This window comes from Malaya genurostris, chromosome 3 (genome assembly GCF_030247185.1).
Source record: "Malaya genurostris strain Urasoe2022 chromosome 3, Malgen_1.1, whole genome shotgun sequence".
Taxonomy (NCBI): domain Eukaryota; kingdom Metazoa; phylum Arthropoda; class Insecta; order Diptera; family Culicidae; genus Malaya; species Malaya genurostris.
The window spans coordinates 205,784,812-205,804,208 of record NC_080572.1 but is presented as its reverse complement, the minus strand read 5'-3'; the positions used below and the strand labels follow the sequence as shown (position 1 = coordinate 205,804,208).

Here is a 19,397-nt window from a genome sequence, read left to right as displayed (position 1 = left end):
AATGCCGAAACTGATCAGCAACACGTAAATTTGCTAATAGCTCAGTAATCAATACGCATGTTTCTGAACTTCGTTAAATGCATTCACTGATATTTCGGTAAAATGCTTCATTTTGCCGAAATTTGGCATAATTGCTTGCTGAATGTATCAGTAAACAACAGATATGCCGACATCAGCAGCGACGTTTGCCGAGATTTCGGAATATGCGCTAGCTTTTGCCGAAATTCAGTACAACAGCTGTCATTTTTTGCCACGTAAAATTTTCGCTTCGCATTGCGCGATTATTTTCTGATGAAATTCTCTAGTGAAAAAATGGATAATCTTCGAAGAAGTGTGGAACCACTTGCGAGTAAACATATTGAATAAATAGCTTGAATGTTTCGCTTTATTAAAAGCGACTTTATCAGAGCACTCGCGATTATAAGGGAAAACACCCAACTCGGGGCTCAAAGCGTCCTTGAGACAAACTTTGGGGGATATGCGAAAAAATAACCCAATGCATGGAATAATTCAATGGATCAAAGTAAGTTTATTTGAACAATACCGTATATGCATCATTAAATATTGAAAATTTTTGTAAACCAGAAATCAATGCATATATTCATTTTCATATTTCCAGCTCGACTCAAGCCATCCGGAAACGCCGCTGATGGTAGTGATGTCTGAGGAATTTGGCGAAGGAGACTGCTCATTAGTTTGGAGAGATGTAATAATTCCCATAGGACCGGAAATACTGTCAGCATTTAAAACTCTTTGCATGGTTTTTACAGTATGCGAGCCTTCCGACATTTTTTTTAAATTTTTCTGTATGCTACATGCTGGCAACAAATTTGTAAGCCTCCTTTAAATGTTAATAAAATGAATTTTTGATCCTAAATGGCGTGTTTATAATGTTGAGAAATCACAAACAAAATTAATCTACTAGATTTTTAATTACTGATGATTCAGTAATTAATTTTTTCATTTTTTTCGTTTTATTGGATTGCCGAATATTCAGTGAACGTTTCACTGAGCAAATAGTAAATCTTATGCTGACGATTTCGGCAATATTTGACGTTTGTCAAATTTGAGGGTGCCGAGACGCTCAGTAATTTTATTTTTGCCGAGATGATTGCTGATTACTCGGCTGTGCGAATCTCGGCATATTTTTGCCGAGACTCAGCTATAAAATTTAAGTGTGTAGGAGGTTGTTCTAAAGCTAATTCCCAAATGGCCCACTTGTTTCTCTCCTGTGAGAGAACCTTGTTCAACTGATCTGGTCCTAACTGATGGCAGATCTTCAAATAACATTCAGAGTTTCAAATATTGTTATTAATTATTTATAATAATCATATTAATGATTGTTTATTAATCCAATTAGTGCTATATTCAACTACCATAGCGCTAATTGGTTAGGATACATATCTCACATTGAAAATAATGTGACTCATGAAATTGCATTGGAAAATTTTTCCGACATCAACAGAGCAATAGAATATCTATCAGTCTCAAAAACTCAAATTAAAATCATTTATCCTATCATGGACGACAATCTTCAACTGCTCATTTGCTTGAATAATTTTCTTCGACGATAATATCCATTTTCTCGTGAGAACAAACATAGATTCACTCCTTTGTAAAATGAAAATTTCACTAAAGAAGTTGAACAAATTAAATGATATTCTATACCCCTCTGGAAAATTTCAAAGGTCAATGGTCCAGAAATCAAATCCAAAAACCAAAAGATGAAGAAAATCAAAAACTTGCTACGATACTTAAGATTCTTGGGTAAAATTTTCCACAATTGTTTTGCTTTAGCTAACTTCCCTGTTAAGTAGATGAAAAAAACTTTAAAGTAATTCCTATACTTAAACCGAATAAGAACTCATCAGAAACATCAAGTTAACGACAATTGATTTACATTCTTCTTGATGACTCATGTCAGGGAGAAATCAACTTTTTATCGAGGCAGTTTAGATCTCGTCTAGATCGTATAACTACTCATCAACTGAATTAGAGTCACTAACATGAATAAAACAAATAAATTTTCAGGATTACCGACGCAAGCGAAATTACTTTCGGTGAAATGGCATTCGGCGAAATAACTCTTTCGGTGAAATGGCTTTCGGTGAAACGCCATTCGGTGATATGGCTTTCTGCGAAATGACCCTGATCCAAGCCGAGCACCTTTTTCTTTTTTTTCGTGGTCTAATTAACCAAAATATCTAGGTTTAATGTATGATAAAAATTTCACTTTCAAGGATCACATAGCAGGAATCCAGACGTTTTAATGAATATATTAAATGTTTATATCCTCTTATAATCAGGAATATCACGCTAGTGATTTTTAAATAAATATTACCAAAAAATTACTGAATTTTGAACGCAAATGATGTTCTAATGATAATGATAATCATAAAAAATATTTGCGTTGAAAATTACTTAATTCACATTCATAAAAAAACGCTAACTAATCGTACTACCAATCGAATACAAGCCCAGTTAAAACATATGGAATTTGATTCAGTATGTAGTCCCAATGGATTCTACATCAGATGCAACAACCGATTCCGACTCGGATTGGTTGTTCATTTAATGAATCAGTAGTGTCCAATATTCTACACAGGGCCGCCGAGAGGGGAGGGGAAGGGGAGGAATTTTCCCGGGCTCGGACTTTTTCAGGGGGCCGGAAAGTCGAAGATTCAAAATTGTTTTTTTCATTCTTCATAACAGAACAAAATAATTTGGCTTGCAAATTATTTTGTTAAAATAATATATTTAAAAATCTCTTGATACGATGATATTCCCATGCTCAAAATGTTTTTCAATTCTCATGTTTAGGAATTCGTAATATTGCAGTCCCCCCGGGTCCGAATTTTCTCTCGGCAGTCCTGATTCTACGTAAAAGTTGTGGTTGTATTTAATAATATCTGAACGTATTCGTTCAGAAAAGCAATTTCGCTCGAAGGACAATATATAGTGGTACTTTATAATTCCAATACGACATTATTCTACAATGGGTGGAATATATATATTCAAATAGTTCTCAGTTTCGTAGATAAACATGGACATGCATCGCATCTTACATAGCAATACTGGCCAACACTTCGCCAAATTAGGAGATAATTTAAATTCATAGAAAATCCCTACTTTTACTTGTCGGCAATATGACGATGGTACCTGCTTAAAAATGCTGAATGATAAATTTACTAACCTGTGCTATCGTAACGATTACTGTGCATAAAGTTTTGTAATCCTCCCATATTGCTCATGGGGCCATGTACCCCACCGACAATACCCCCCACGAGCGACTGTTCGTTACTGACAGGAGACTGCTGTTGAACGCCATTGGTATTGCCACTGTTACCTATGCTTTGCTGCTGTTGCCCAGCCTGGTTTTGTTGTTGTTGCTGCTGTTGCTGCTGCTGCTGCTGTTGTTGTTGTTGATCCTGATTCTGTAACTGTTGGTGATGCTGGTGACTATGATGCTGCTGCTGTTGTTGTTGATGCTCCTGCTGTTGTTGTTGATTAAGTGAGCTTGAAGCCGCAGATATTTTCGAAATTTTTATAACTTCGTTTGCAATTTTTTGTGGTGGTGATGGCAATTCTTGTTTGAACACCGGGAAAGTCAACAATGAATCACTGTTAATGAAAAACGAATTATTCAATTTGCACACTAAAAATAACTAAAATAACAGTACTAACCTCATATATCCATTACCAGACAATTCATTGCTTAGATCGAGATCCAGCTCTTCAGGCCAGCGAATTGCACCTGTAAGTGAAAAGGATTCCGATTAGATTATACGTTTAACAAGCCGATAATGTATCAATCACTTAGATCATTATTGTTGCTGCTCACGTTTACATTGAAACTTTTAAGCTTTTTACGCAAATAATCTTTTTCCGTGATATCTCCATTACTGTAGGCCTCATTCATTGTTAGAACCGGTTTGGAGAAATTTATTTAAAGCGAACTGAGGAGGAATCCGTCAAAGCTTCGGGGAGGCATCGCTATCAAGCTTATAGGGTTTATGTTCCACAATCGTATGATATTTGATTTGAATTAGTGCACAAAATGTAAACAATCCGACAAACAGGATTAGTTATATTCACTGAACGTCATTCATATGAACAGGTTTGCAGATGAAAGCTCAGTTATGTTAGGCGATAACAGCGAATGAACTTGACCCTATCGTAAAACTTTGATCCACTGTGAATAAACCTGACAAATACGGAACCTATGCTATTGTTAGAAGAAAACCGTTGCTGTCTGTCAATCCTAAGGGTCTATGCTTCACTAAACAAATGAATCAAAATCACTCGAACAGAATTAACTATTCACTCACTTCAACATCTTCACTAGTCACAAAAGATTCTCGAAAACGAATCAACAAGCAAACCCATATCAGACGGGACACGACCCACCGGCCAGTATAGTCCATTCACTGAGAGCGAAAGAGAAGCAGTTCCGCGACAGCTTGGTTTGTTTGTGAAAACGGTTATCTCGAGAAATTTACACGTTATCAACGTAATTATTGAATAAATCAAAAACATTTTGTCATACCACCACCAGCATCACCATCAGCATGTGTGCGCCTAGCAGTGGTAGTGGTTGCCCCGCACTTTGCATTTGTCTGGTCACTCTGACAGCAAACAAACTCGAAATGTTTTTGACACATCTCACTCATAAAATCTAATCAAACAAAATAACTTGAGGTAGCAAGCTCGTCTGTGTAAGTATTATTGCCAAGCGGAAAAGTGCTAAACGTAACAGTAAGCTAGCGCACTGACTCTCAACGGGACAATGTTGCTGGAGGAATATATTGATTTGAAAATATCCCCAGATATTTTGCGAATATTATGCTCATCAACAAAATTAACATTAGTGTAACTTGCGTAATGTCTAACATTTCGAATAGTTTTGAATGATCGTGTATTCAACCGATCGGGGTGCAGAAACCAGTGTGGTTCGTCTGGCCCAAACGCTTGAATTGATTGAGAATTGTTGCGATTTATCTAGAAATCGTGAAAGTGTGAAAAATCTCACCTATAGTGTGTCTGCCCTTGACTACTTAGATATTCTACTTCTTGCGAAAAATGCTAATGATTAGCAGGTGCTTCCCAGCAATCCAAGCTCCGAACTGACCGAACCTGGAACAGAACTCGTTTATATTGTATGTCTCATTTCCTCTGTTTAGTTTTGCTTCCAGTTCGATACTAGATAATTGATATTTTTGAATAGAATTTTTATCACGGTCAATGATGTAATCACTTCAAACACAATACTTCCCAGAGTGCTGTCATGAATATATTCTGGAGTTTCAGTCTTAACTAATACTAGTTTATATATTATCTGCTAGTACCACTCCGAACCAATTGTAGGTTTCCCTTCATCTGGGCCATTCCGGACCTTCCGCCACGCGTGCATCCTTCTTGTACTGCAAACCTCATGATTGACAATCTCTTCTGTTGATCATCGTTTTTGCTTTCCTTCTTGAGTACACTCTACATGCTCATTCTTCTGTTGCATCAAACTTTTCTTGCAAAGTCAGTGTGTTTATAATCCTAATGCTGATCATAATTCTATTGTCAGCATCTATTTCTACTTTATCACGGAATGTTCAGTGCAGAATTATTCACTCAAACGAGTAAAAGTACCAGAGAGTGCACATCTGCAACATCCCTTCTAAGCAAGTTTCTATTTCATGTCTCCACGTGCTTCCGTTGTTGACAGAAGTCAACTGGATGCTACCGCTTCCCGCGATATTAGCAGAATGAGAGGGTGCGAATGAGCAAAGGTGCGATGACCCTACTGTAGGGCATTTCACCAGAGTGATATACGCTGGAGTCAGATTTTTGCCACACCGCACGGAGAACCCTTCGATCATAAAATTGCGATATCGCAGTTTTTGATTTTTGCGATAGTTGATTTAGCTAATTTATTTTTGATTCAATCAATATGGTTTTTGATTTGCATATTTTCAAGTAGTTGAAAAATATGTTGTTTTGAATGCTGTCAAATGCCGGAGACAGTTGAAAGCAAAACAATAATTGCAATGCAAAATCAACAACTTTTTTAGTTGAAATCTGTTCGCGTCGCTTCAAAATGTCAATGAAAACAACATCGATGGTTAAAGCTTTTGGTGAAATAGTGTTCATTCGATTTGAGAAATTCATGATAACAAGTGTTTATCTAACAGCGGTGTTGTGATAAAGTTAACCTTGTTTAAGCTGAAAAAGATTTGGTGACAAATTAGAAAATGTTAATGAATGATCATCTCGTAATCTTTCAGGTATGCGCAAAAATTTTATGCTCCAAATTCGATCATTGATTTACTTCCAGCAGACTGTTTTACTTCCAGCTGTTTGATACCGATGATGATGTTCATGCATTAGCATAAAACGCTTTTCGACATGAATTTAATTTATGAAAGTAACAGGAGCGAAGGGTTTCAAACACACAAAACACGCTGCGATTGAATGGCGCATTTGAATTGCCGTCGCAAAATTCCAATTCCCAGCGGTTGATGCACCCAAGCTCATATAAATTGACTAAAATTTTCGCAAATCAATAACATTGTTCGAATTGATTCAATGTCTAAAACAAATAAAACCGATTTATTTTTCAACTAACAGAATTTTGTTTCAATAACAACACCAGTTATTTCAACTAAAATATTTGGTAAAATTGAAAGGTATGTGTCCTCACTAATTGACAGCATTTTTTTTTCAAAAAGTTAAATTAGTTGTTTCAACCATCGTTTCTGCTAATCGAAAAACAAAAATGACAGTTCAATTAAAACAACAATCGATTAGTTGTACCAAATTTTAACCAATCGAATTCAGAAAATCAACTAATATTCTGGTTGAAATGGGATCGCGGGTGGTTCCGTGCGAGAATGCAAAAAACGAAGCACCGCACAAAGAGGAAAGCGCACTTCTTCTCAGTGTCGAATAGACAGCATTTGAGTGTGTGCTTGTGGTTAAAGCAGCCGGCGCGAGTGAAACACATTCTCTTCGCATGAATCGCTCACACGCGCTCTCGTCTAAATACACCCAAGTGACCACTGGCGCGTGATGGTGAGCGAACACTTCTGTGAACTTCAATTAATAGAGAGTAGATCTGGCCTTGCTATGAAAAATTTGCAAGGAAAACCGAAAATTTTACGATAAATTGTTTTATTTTGCTGATTTTGCGTGTCCATGCTTCAGCTACGAAAACCATACAGCAGAGTGCTCACCGGCGTGTACACCTCTGTGAAAGTATCTGCATACACCTCAGAGAATTTATTAGCTAATGCTCTAGCACTTTGGTGCGATTCAGTGGAAGAGGTAAAAGGAAATAAACAAACGCACTCATGATGCGTGCACACTTTACACAACAGTGGTGTATAAATGTGAAAGAGAAAAGCTCTCGTTGAAGTTGTCAGTGCAAGGGGAGAAATTTTGCTTGCTCTTCGTCACACAGAGGAGATAGACATCTCTGACTGTAGGTACGATTAAATACCTGCCGCAGGTGTTAGATGCGTCTCCGACGAAACAGAGGAAAAAGGCAAGACAATAATAACTATGCGAAATCAAGAAGAAAATACAACTCGTGAAAATCGGCAACCCACATGGTGACGAAATATGGGCTACGATTGGAAACTCGGCACATGGAGCTGAAATTAAATTGGTTTCCTAGGACACAATCGAACACTGCATGACGAGCTCCAAACTCTCGTCTTCGATGTCGTAGCACTGCTGAAACTCTGTTGGACGGGACACAAAGTGTGGAGCGGGCTACCTTCTGAACACGCTATCTAGGAACGGGTTTTATAGTGCTGGACAAGATGCGTCACCATGTGATTAGGAAGCAACCAATCAGTGACATGATAGCTTCGGTTTTCAATGTGATGTTCACCATCATCTTCATTTTTTTTTTTCCATAAATACGTTTATTTCTTAAGGCAGTTTACATAAGTTTTTCTTCGCCGTAGCATCACTTTTACATAATATTCTTATCCTAATTTAATTCTAACATAGTCACAACGTTTTGAATTTATTAAAACATATTCTCTTATAGCTTAAATATCATCTTAGGTAACTCGTCATTAATTATGAAATCTACTCGGAAATATTATTTGAACCAAACGATTAACTTCTATAAATTATAAAATAATCTGTTATTTTCAGACATTTTGTTGATAATTTCATAAACTGTTTCGAGTTTGTTTGTATCATTACATAATTTTTATTCTAATTTAGCTATTGGTTGAACTCATGGACGCAGCTGGGATCAGAACTAAGTCTTAAAAGGGGCCTTTATTAAATTGAAACTCCAATTTTCTTTATGAAATGATAAATAAGTTTCATGTATGAAAGGTCACGACAAGCAAGAATGTCTCGAACTGGGATATTGGATAGTTTACCTTGGGTACGCAAAGAATTTATTAGTTGAGATCTGACATCACGATACTCCACGCATGTCCAAACGACATGATCAATATCACGATAACCTTCTCCGCAAGCACAATGATTAGTCTCGGAGAGCCCAATTCGAAGGAGATGTGCATCTAACGTGTAGTGATTGGACATGAGTCTGGACATCACCCGAATGAAATCCCTACTCACATCCAGTCCCCTGAACCATGCCTTTGTCGATATTTTCGGAATTATTGAGTGCATCCACCGACCCAGATCATCTCTATCCCAAGATGCTTGCCAGCTGGCAAGTGTTCTTTGGCGAGACGAACTATAGAATTCGTTGAAAGCAATTGGTCGCTCATAAATTTCACCCTCAATAGCACCACGTTTGGCTAAATTATCGGCTCTTTCATTGCCTGGAATGGAGCAATGAGCCGGGACCCAGACTATAGTGATAAGATAATTATTATTCAATATGTCGTTCAAAAACCTTTTTTTTTTTACCCAAGAAAAACGGTTCATTTTTGCCAGCAGCGATTGAGCGAATGGCTTCAATTGCACTCAGACTATCTGTGAAGAGGAAATAATGGTTTGGAGATAATGTGACGATTACACTCAAACTATAATGAACTGCTGCTAGCTCTGCTATATAAACAGATGCAGGTTCTTGAAGCCTAAATGAGGCCGAAACATTATTGTTGAACATACCAAACCCTGTCGCTTCTTCAATTCGCGATCCGTCCGTGTAAAACATTTTCTCAGAGTCAATATGCCTGAACTTACTTGAAAATATTTTTGGGATTTCCGTCGAGCGTAGATGATCCGGGATTCCACGCACTTCACGCTGCATGGATGTATCGAAAAATAAAGTTGAGTCAGGGGCACTTAGGATGCTGACACGGATAGGAATATATCTTGAAGGGTTGATTTCCTGTGACATATGGTTAAAATATACTGTCATGAATTTTGTTTGAGATCGAAGCTCGACTAGTCGTTCGAAATTATTAATTACCATGGGATTCAGCACCTCACATCTTATTAGCAGGCGTGATGAAAGCTCCCAAAATCGATCTTTTAATGGAAGAACTCCCGCCAGAACTTCAAGACTCATTGTATGTGTCGAGTGCATGCAGCCTAAGGCAATTCGCAAACAACGGTACTGAATTCGCTCAAGTTTGATAAAATGAGAGTTTGCAGCGGAACGAAAACAAACGCATCCATATTCCATCACTGAAAGTATCGTTGTTTGATACAATTTTATTAGATCTTGCGGATGAGAACCCCACCAAGATCCTGTTATTGTTCGAAGAAAATTTACTCTTTGTTGGCATTTCGTTATCAGATACCTAATGTGTCCTCCCCACGTGCATTTGGAATCAAACCACACCCCGAGGTATTTGAAAGTCAAAACCTGTTGGATCATTCTTCCCATCATATGAAGCTGAAGCTGCGCGGGATCATGCTTTCTTGAAAAGACGACCAGCTCTGTTTTCTCCGCAGAGAATTCGATACCCAGATGGACAGCCCAAACGGACAAGTTATCTAAGGTATCTTGCAATGGTTTATGCAGATCAATAGCTTTGGGCCCAGTAACTGAAACCACGCCATCATCTGCCAATTGCCTTAGTGTACATGGGGTTACTAGACAGCTGTCAATGTCATTCACGTAAAAATTATAGAGGAGCGGACTGAGGCATGAGCCTTGCGGGAGACCCATGTAGCTAATTCTGAATGTTGCCAAATCGCCATGTGAAAAATACATGCACTTCTCTGACAAAAGGTTGTGCAAATAATTATTTATAACCGCTGGAAGTCCATGTTGGTGGAGCTTGTCTGAAAGAACATCAATGGAAACTGAATCAAATGCTCCTTTAATGTCTAAAAATACAGATGCCATTTGTTGCTTTTGAGCGAAGGCAATTTGGATGTCAGACGAAAGTAATGCAAGGCAATCATTCGTCCCTTTATTTCTACGGAAGCCAAACTGAGTATCTGACAACAAACCGTTCGTCTCGACCCAAGTGTCGAGACGTCGTAGAATAATTTTTTCGAACAATTTTCTGATGCAGGACAACATCGCAATGGGTCTATATGAGTTGTGATTGGAAGCTGGTTTCCCCGGCTTTTGAATGGCGATAACTTTCACTTGTCTCCAGTCAGGCGGAACAATATTTTGCTCAAGAAACTTGTTGAACAATTCCAACAAACGTCTTTTTGCGATGTCGGGCAGATTCTTCACCAAGTTGAATTTAATTCTGTCCAACCCAGGGGCGTTATTGTTACAAGACAAGAGTGCTATAGAAAATTCCATCATTGAAAATGGGTTATTAATAAAACCATTATTTGGAGGAGATTCCCGTATAATGCTTTGCGTAGGAACAGAATCTGGGCAAACTTTCCTAGCAAAGTCAAATATCCATCGGTTCGAGTATTCATCACTCTCATTGCCTACGTTACGATTCCTCATTCGTCTGGCCGTATTCCAAAGAGTGCTCATTGAGGTTTCTCTTGACAAACCTTCGACAAAATGTCTCCAATAGCCACATTTTTTGGCTCGAAGTATGCTCTTGTACTTGGTTTCTAAAACCATAAGTTTTTCAAAATTCTGAGGAGTTCCTCCTCCCCGTTTTAGAAACGTCTTGCAAGCATTTTGTTTTGCGAGTTTAGCCTCTGAGCACTCTTTGTCCCACCAGGGGTTGGGAGGCCTTCTGTTAGTCGTTGGCCCAGGAAAGCGTTTAGTTTGGGATTGTTCTGCTGCCTCCAGAATCGAACAAATGAGGAAGTCATATTCTTCAAGTGGAGGGAGCTCTTCCATTGAATTCAAAATACTAGAGATTCTACTTTGGTATTTAATCCAGTCGATATTTTTTGTCAAATCATATGGAATACTAGCTGAATTAGCAATACATTTGTTACAGCTAATTGAGATGATGATTGGTAAATGATCGCTACCGTGTAAATCAGGCAATATTTTCCAGGCGCAATCTAGTCGAATTGATGTTGAGCAAAGAGATAGATCTAATGCACTTGGGCGTGCAGGAGGTCTTGGGATCCGTGTCATGCTACCCATATTTAATACCGTCATGCTAAAATTGTCACAAATGTTTTGTATTAAAGATGATCTGCTATCATTGTAAACGGAACCCCACATCATTCCGTGCGAATTTAAATCCCCCAGAATCAATCGTGGAGCAGGAAGGGCTTCAACCATTTCATTAAGCTGTCGCTGTCCAACTTGTGCTTTTGGAGGAATATAAACCGAAGCTATGCAAATATCTTTGCCTTTAATGTTTATTTGGCAAGCAACAACTTCTATACTAGAAGTTGAAGGGATGTTTAATCTATAAAAGGAACAGCATTTCTTAATTCCCAAAAGCACTCCACCATACGGAGAGTCTCTATCGAGACGTATAATGTTAAAATCATTAAAATTTAAAGCTATGTTTGAAGTAAGCCATGTTTCGCATAAAGCAAATACATCACATTTTTGACTAAGCAATAAAATTTTAAATGAATCAAGTTTTGGCATGATGCTTCGACAATTCCACTGCAGGACAGTGATTGTATCATTTGCGGCGGGTGATAAATTATCCATCAAAAGATACAAAACCTGAGACAATTGGCCATTGAGCTGATAACTGCTTCAAAAAATTTCTAGCTATTGGAAGGAATGCCATTATGAGGGTCTTTAAGGGTTCAGATATATTGAATGCTGAGAAAATCCATTCAACAATTTCCGAAAACTTCAGTAATCCTGTTGGTGGCTGTGAAATGGAGCCCACAGGATTATTACCTTTTTCTGTGCTAGATCCTGGATTGGTTTGTGAATTTGACAAACCAGGAGGCACAGTCTTTGGTTTTGACTTTTTTTGTTTAACACGGGGATCTTTTTTTGAAGATGAAACTTTAGGTGTCTTTTTTGGTAATTTGGAAGAAGACTTCTTTCTCTTAACTGACCCTTGGGTAGTGATAAACGAATTACCTTCACTATTTTCGTCAGAGTCAGAGTCCTCTGTTTCCTCTAGATTTGAAAACCCGTTTTCGGTTTCCAAAGGGGGGACATCAATGACCGTTTTAAGCATTTCTGCATATGTGCGCTTAGACCGTGCTTTTAAAGAAAGCTTAATTTTGTCTTTGTGCACTTTAAATGCAGTGCATACTGAAATATCCTCATGAGGACTTTCCCCACAATAAATACATTTTTCAATTTCCTTGTTGCAATCATTATCTTTATGAGGTCCTTCACACTTAATACATTTTGGTTTATTGCTACAGTAAGTAGCTGTGTGTCCGAATTTTTTGCAGTTCGTACAATTCATTACATTTGGAACAAAAAGCCGAACAGGGAGGCGAATTTTATCGACATAGACATGGGACGGCAACGCAGATCCGGCAAATGTCACTCGAAACGAGTCTGATGGGCGATAAACTTTTTTTCCCTCTTCATAAACTACTGAGTACAGTTGTTTGCACTCCAGTATTTTCACACTCTCAAGCATAGAGTTCTTGAAACGACCAACACCATGCTTGAGTAAATCATCTACCGAAAGACTCGCTTCGGTAACAACACCGTCAATTTCGACATCTTTGGAGGGTATGTAAACTTTATACTCTTTAATGAAATGTTCCGAAGAGACAATATCATTCGCGTGTTTCAAATTATTTACCACAACACGAATTTTATCGTTATTTACTTTTATGATCTCTTTGATTGAAGAGTATCGTGATGTGAAACCTTTAGAAATTTGGTAAATGTTTAATGGCTTTGATATACGTCTAAAAAAGACTATCCAAGGCCCAGAAGAGCTCTCCTGATATTTTTTCGTTCGTGGGGGTATAGGATTCATGCTAGGATTTACGTCCATGGATTCATCCATCACATTAAAATTTTTAATCAAACTTTAAAATAAAAAATGAAACCAACACTACACAGTACTCAATTAAAAGGAAAAGAAAAAACTTCTACCTTGAAATTGTTGTCTATCTCCGTTGCACTGCCGTGTAGATCCTCGTTGCTCTAGATGTTCTTGTTGGATGTATCTGGACGTTGATACAATGCTGAAGCTCACTGTAGCGATAGAATATGATGTGATGCTACTGCTACCTGACATCCAGCACCACTCGAATTCCGATTTGCTTTCGTCTTCGCCAGCTGTAACCAGCGCAGGTCACCGGTGTATACCTGCGTGTTGTATGGCAGTGGAAAGACCGAGTTGTCTTGTCTCCTTCTTCCTTGTGCTCCGCACCGATATGCTTCTGCACCGAAGTGCCTTCGCACCGGTGTGCTTTTGCACTCTCCTGCTTCTGTGTGCCTTTGCACTCTTCTTCTTCAATGTGCCTTCCCGGGTAGAAGTGATTTGCAAACCAATACCAAATTCCGGGTTTGCACTCTCCTGCTCAGCACTTGTGGCTGTATATTGTGGCCTGGGTAGAGCTTGGGAAACGCCCTTTGTTGTTTCCTTCACCAGCTTAGCCCAGCACTAGGGCTCTCTTATGCAGCACGATTTTACGTTTTAACGGCTGCTGCCAACAGGTCTCTACCTGTAGTTCAACCGTTGTCGTATTTAACGCGTGTAAACTAACCAGCGTTATTAAACTGTACGCTTCTATACACAACCTTCTCGGTTGAACGGCTATTACTGAATGACCATCATCTTCATGTTACATGTTAAAATATTTCGACTCACACCTTTCAAAGCAATATCGAACAAGCGACATGAAAGTCATTTGTCTTGACGTTGCAATCTCAGAAACTCGATGGAACTCGAGAACGTCCCAGATACTCGGACGAAACATATCACTCAATCCATTATTTCTTTGAACAATCGCGTCACCTTATTCGGATAACCCTTTTTTAAGCATAATTCACTATTGCTGATCTCCATCGATTTTATCGTATGCTGCTTTGAAGTCAATGGCATGGTAATTGATTCCCCTTAGTTATCTCCAATCTATACGGTGTTTGGGTGTTTGTCTTCGGCTGAACGTGCACCCAGATTAATTCCTGTGACGATCTCTCTGTCTTCTGTCCGCCGACGCTTTTTTTTGGACGCTTGAGCCCAAATTTTTTTGAACTCCTGCATGTTCCCAGCTGCCTTACCAGCCTTCTTGAAGACCCTCTTCACGATTGCCTAGTAACGTTCGATCGGTCGAAGCCGAGGGCAATTTGGTGGATGGATATTTTACTCGACGAAATTTATACCCTTTTCCGCAAGTAAATTGAGAGTGGTTTTGGCATAGTGAGCCGACGCTAAATCCGGTCAAAATAGTGGAGGTGTACTATGCTTTTTATATAAAGACAGCAATCTCTTCTGGAGACACTCAGATCGATAGATTTCTGCCTTTATAGTTCCAGTAGTGTAAAAAATGGTTGACTTCAAACCACAGGAACATATTGCTTGCCATACCAGTACCTTTAGACAGAATTTCTCTACTTGAATCGACCTGCCCGTATAGCTTACATCCTCCCCAACGACGACAGTAAAGTATTGTGGACCTGGAAGGGTCTCATCGTCCATCAAATTGCACGCATCCGGACACTGCAAAAGACGCGAATACAATTTCCGGGCCCTTGTTGCTGTTCGCTTCTTCTGTTCGACACTTTATTTCGAGATTTTCTTCTTCTTGTAGGTCTTCAGGTGATTTCGCCTCTTGATACGCTGGATCATTGCGACACTCGTTCCTGCTTTTTTGGTCAAATCACGTATTCACATTGATTTGTTCTTCATGATTAGAGATACCACTTTCTGGTCCAGTTTTGGATTGGAGAAACCGGGTTTTCTGCCTCTTCCTGGTAGCTCATCCAAAGAATAGTGTTCCCCAAACTTATTAATGATGGTTTTAACACTGGCATGATGAATTCCAAATCGCTTCGTCAATTTTCGCATAGTGATACCCTTCTCACTTAGCCATGTGTCCAGAACCTTCATATTCACTTCCTTTTCAATACGCGACATTTTGGTAACGCAGAATTTAAACCACACAACAAGTAAACAACTGAAAGCTGACAGCCAAACGCACAGCATGCTGTGATCTGACCATAAAAAACCATCAAAATACATGCGTACAACACAAATGTATGTGGATAGCTTATTTTCGATACTCCTTATGACAACAAAAGTCAAATGAATAGGAAGGCATATTTGGAAGGCCAGAAATTTTTCGTCATTGTGCAGAGAGAATCACGATTACTTATAATACGAAAATGAAAAAATCGAGGATCCTTTCATAAGCTTAATAACAACCATTGTTATTCGATAGAGTATCATAAATAAACATCTTTTCTAAAAACGTACGACGATATTCCAAGATTGATAAGTCAAGTAGTTTGCAACTATCGGTGCGAATTGTACGAAACATCTTTGAGTGCACTCTAATCGGTAGCTTTGATTGTCGATCAATGGAGCCAAAACTTGTACAACATATTCCACTTTTAAATTAGAGCGCAGTGGAAAATCATTTAGTATAACGGAAGGCCACAATAGAACATCGCTATTGTTGAAACCTAGTCTAAGCAGCTGAATTTTCTTTCGATCGGCCAAACTGTCAACAAGGAATACTATTTGAGTGTTACGCGTCATTTGTGCTAAGCTATTCGTAAAAAGGCCGAAATTATGAACTGACACCTCTTGGTTTTTTCACCACGGTTTAAATTGAACTGCTAGGCGGAGATAACAGTTCAATTTGAACTTCTTTAGGCACTAATGAGTCGAAGGCGAAACGTGAAGAAAGTCGAAATGTAATGTGTTTTTGCACAAACCAAAAAAAACATAAATGTTCAAATTCTGAGGCAAACAGTAGTCAGTCATAACTTATTTACGCCCGACACATAAAAAAATTTATTACATAAATAGTTTAAAATTCTAAGCAGTGATGAACCGAAGGCGAAACATGAATAAAGTCGATCGAAGTGTGTTTTGTTTCTTGTTTACTGCATGCAAAATGCCTACCCAATATAAAATAAAGGCTAGTACATATAATGCAAAATCTGTAATCACCCGAGAATTTAGAAGCAGCCTTGAAATGTGTCAAAGAAGGACAGTAGGCATTTTTAATTTTTCTTCTTCTCAATTTTCGTTCCTTCATTCTGTGAAAATGGTTAACGAATAACAAAAATAAATTCAAAGTCGTTGTTAACACAACAACGAGTACTTCATTTCTGTCTTATCCTCCTCTAATTAATTCACAACAAGTTGCATCTAAAAGTGAAGCCAAAAAGAAAGCGACAAGCGACGCGATGCGAAACTTGACAGATCGCAAGGAGTCGCGCGGCAGGTCCATTCAAAATCAGCAGAAAAATGACATGTATGTCAGAGTTAGTGCGATGCGATCGTTCAGTAGTCGCTTCGCAACGCATCGAGTTCACTCTGACATACATATTTTTTGTTGCAATAATTCATTATGGTAATCATTTTCTCAGAACAAATACTTTAGATTAATAAGTTATGTTAGTAGTATTTTCAAAAATATTCAGTATTTGTGTGTTACTTCCTGTTCATTTTATCTTAATTTAAAGAAAAGTGTGCATCTCTCCCCACTTTACCCTAATAATTTATTTTTGTGTCAACATGATCTTCAGGTGCTTCAACCAATTTATCGAGCATCATGCCTAATTTATGAAGTTGCTGAATGAAAAAAAGGTTAAATAATAAAACTGAAACTGGAGTTACTGAATGAAAGAAAGGTTCAATAATGGTTTTAGAGCTGCAGAAAACACGAGAATATTCAAGATTTTCATTAGAAACTTTTTCAACACCACTCTACAGCTCTGCCTTGCACTTAGTGAAGACTTCCTCAAATATATTATAATAAATTCCTCAGATGACTAAACTGAGGTTAACTGTAGAACTTTAGAGCCCGGGTTGGCGGTTCAATGCATAAGGCGCTGGTCTTACAAGACAGTTGTCGTATGGTCGAGACTTGACCTGGACGGATTTCCAGTGTCAGTAGGATCGTAGTACTAGCCAAGCAATGATTCTGTACGCTATTAATCGGCTGTGAAGTCTGTTGAAACAAAAAGGCCAAATTCCACAAAGGAATGTAATGCCAAGACTTTGCTTTGCTTTTTGCTAAGAGCACCCTTGAAAACTGGTCCGTTTCGCAGACGGTGAGGTTATAAACAGAAAGTTGTAGTATCGGTGCGAAATGAAGGGTAGTAATGTGGAAAAGTGAAGTAGATTTGTAAGAAAATAAATGTTCTACTGAAACATATTTCATATGATTACGAGTATAACTTTTTCTATGACAAAACGGTTCTTGCTTTTCAAATATGATTACATTTTCCTGTATTTTATTAGCTCGATTCCTAACTCCGCGAATAAGGTATTCGTTTCTGATTCAAGTGTCGAAAGGTCAAAACTTCTATAAAAATGTAATAATAACAAGTATCGAAATTCATTTGTTTTTTGTGTGTTTCTATTGTTGTGATATTTTAACTGTTTCAACGTGAAAATACTAATGCTTGGAAATATTTTGAAATGTATTCTCGACTATTCTTCGGTTGAAAATCATACTAACTGGTATAGGCAGCGATTGAGCACAACAAAAAAAACGGATCTTACGATGAATCCAAACTGGATAATACATTCAACACATCAGTTTCACTTATTTTCAAATTAGACAGGTAGGTTTTGTTGAAGCAACGCAAAGTCTTGGTCCTTTTGTGGAATTTGGCCTTTCTGTTTCAACAGACTTCGCAGCCGATTCTTAGTGTACAGAATCATTCCATGGCTAGTACTATGAATCCTACCGACACTAAGAATCCTTCCAGATCGGGACTCGAACATATGACAACTGGTTTGTAAGACCTGCGTCCTATACATTGAACCGTCAACCCGGGTTGAAAACACATCGAAAAATATCGCCAAAATGATGGTGTTCGATACAAAGTGATTGCTGATATATCAGAAAAAAATCAAAAGTTCGGCTTGTCGTTTACGTCACTTATGCGATTATCTCTCCGGAGCCGGAAGTGAACATGGAAAAATTCTTACACTTTCTCGGATAAACAAAGCCTTAGAGTGTTAATCAAAGCAAAAGATTCTTAGAAGATTCCGAACAGAGTCAAATAGCACAGTATAACGATTCCTTCTCTATTCAGACCAAATTGACAAATCGAGGAAAGAATTTGATTTTTCATTATACGATCGAACGTATTGTATTGATTATGATAGGTCCATTGTAATCCTCCTTTAGTGATCCCCAGTGCGTAGCTGCAGTCATTAATTTTATCATTCAATCTGTCCTAAAGCTCGAATAAATTATTCAATGACAATCGATGGTTTTTAGATACCAAATCAATATTGTATGCAGGTTGTTAACATTAATACACATATGTAGAGGAGGGAAAATATTCTGTTATGTTTCGTTTTTTAACAACAATGCTGCGCCTTAGGTGCAGAGCTAGTCAACTTTTTCTGAGGAATACACAGATATTGGATCATAAAATATATAAAAAAAAACCTAAAAACTGGCCATGGGGAACCCTTGATATTGGGTGATACATCCGCATATCCGAATTCGAAATTAATGAATAATTTATGTGCAGGGCTGTCTGGTCCCCTCGCGGTTGTTCATTGATTGAAGAAATATTTCCTCTTTAAAAATAATTATAACGGTTTTTCATCCACTTCGACCCATGTTATAGATACGATCGGTACAGAAAGATACCTCTTATGTATCAAATGATTGGTATTCAAATGCAAATTAGAAAAAGTTCCCTATACATAAACTACGACTGTGTGGCGATGTCTGGTCATTTTTTACGCTCATAATATCCACCTCAGATCAATAATAAGCGACGACTGCGTTCATATAAGATTGTAGCAAAACAAGTTTGACCAGCTCCTTTCATCAGTGTGAACCCCCTTTCAGTCGTTACGAAAATAACAGGGCTACCAAAGGAATAACCAGCAATTTATAGGAACGTCTTTTTAGTCACCTGACATGCATGAACACGGTTGTTTTTTTTTGTATAAAAATGAACATCATCCTTGGCCGAAATAATTGCA

At 38.1% G+C, this 19,397-nt stretch overlaps 1 protein-coding gene across 2 annotated transcripts in view; it reads right to left on the bottom strand.

Moving 5' to 3' along the window:
• Positions 1 to 19,397, bottom strand: part of LOC131439063 (upstream-binding protein 1) — a 61,692-nt gene that overhangs the window by 10,762 nt on the left and 31,533 nt on the right. Inside the window, exons 1-3 of one of the 2 annotated variants that reach the window (XM_058609602.1) lie at positions 3,817 to 4,123; positions 3,685 to 3,754; positions 3,194 to 3,621 (exon numbers count right to left, since the gene is read on the bottom strand). In XM_058609602.1, coding sequence (XP_058465585.1) covers positions 3,194 to 3,621; positions 3,685 to 3,754; positions 3,817 to 3,919 — 601 coding nt within the window. In that variant the 5' untranslated portion in view covers positions 3,920 to 4,123. Of the gene's footprint in view, positions 1 to 3,193; positions 3,622 to 3,684; positions 3,755 to 3,816; positions 4,124 to 19,397 lie in introns of those variants that run through there. The other variant, XM_058609601.1, reaches the window with a different exon arrangement.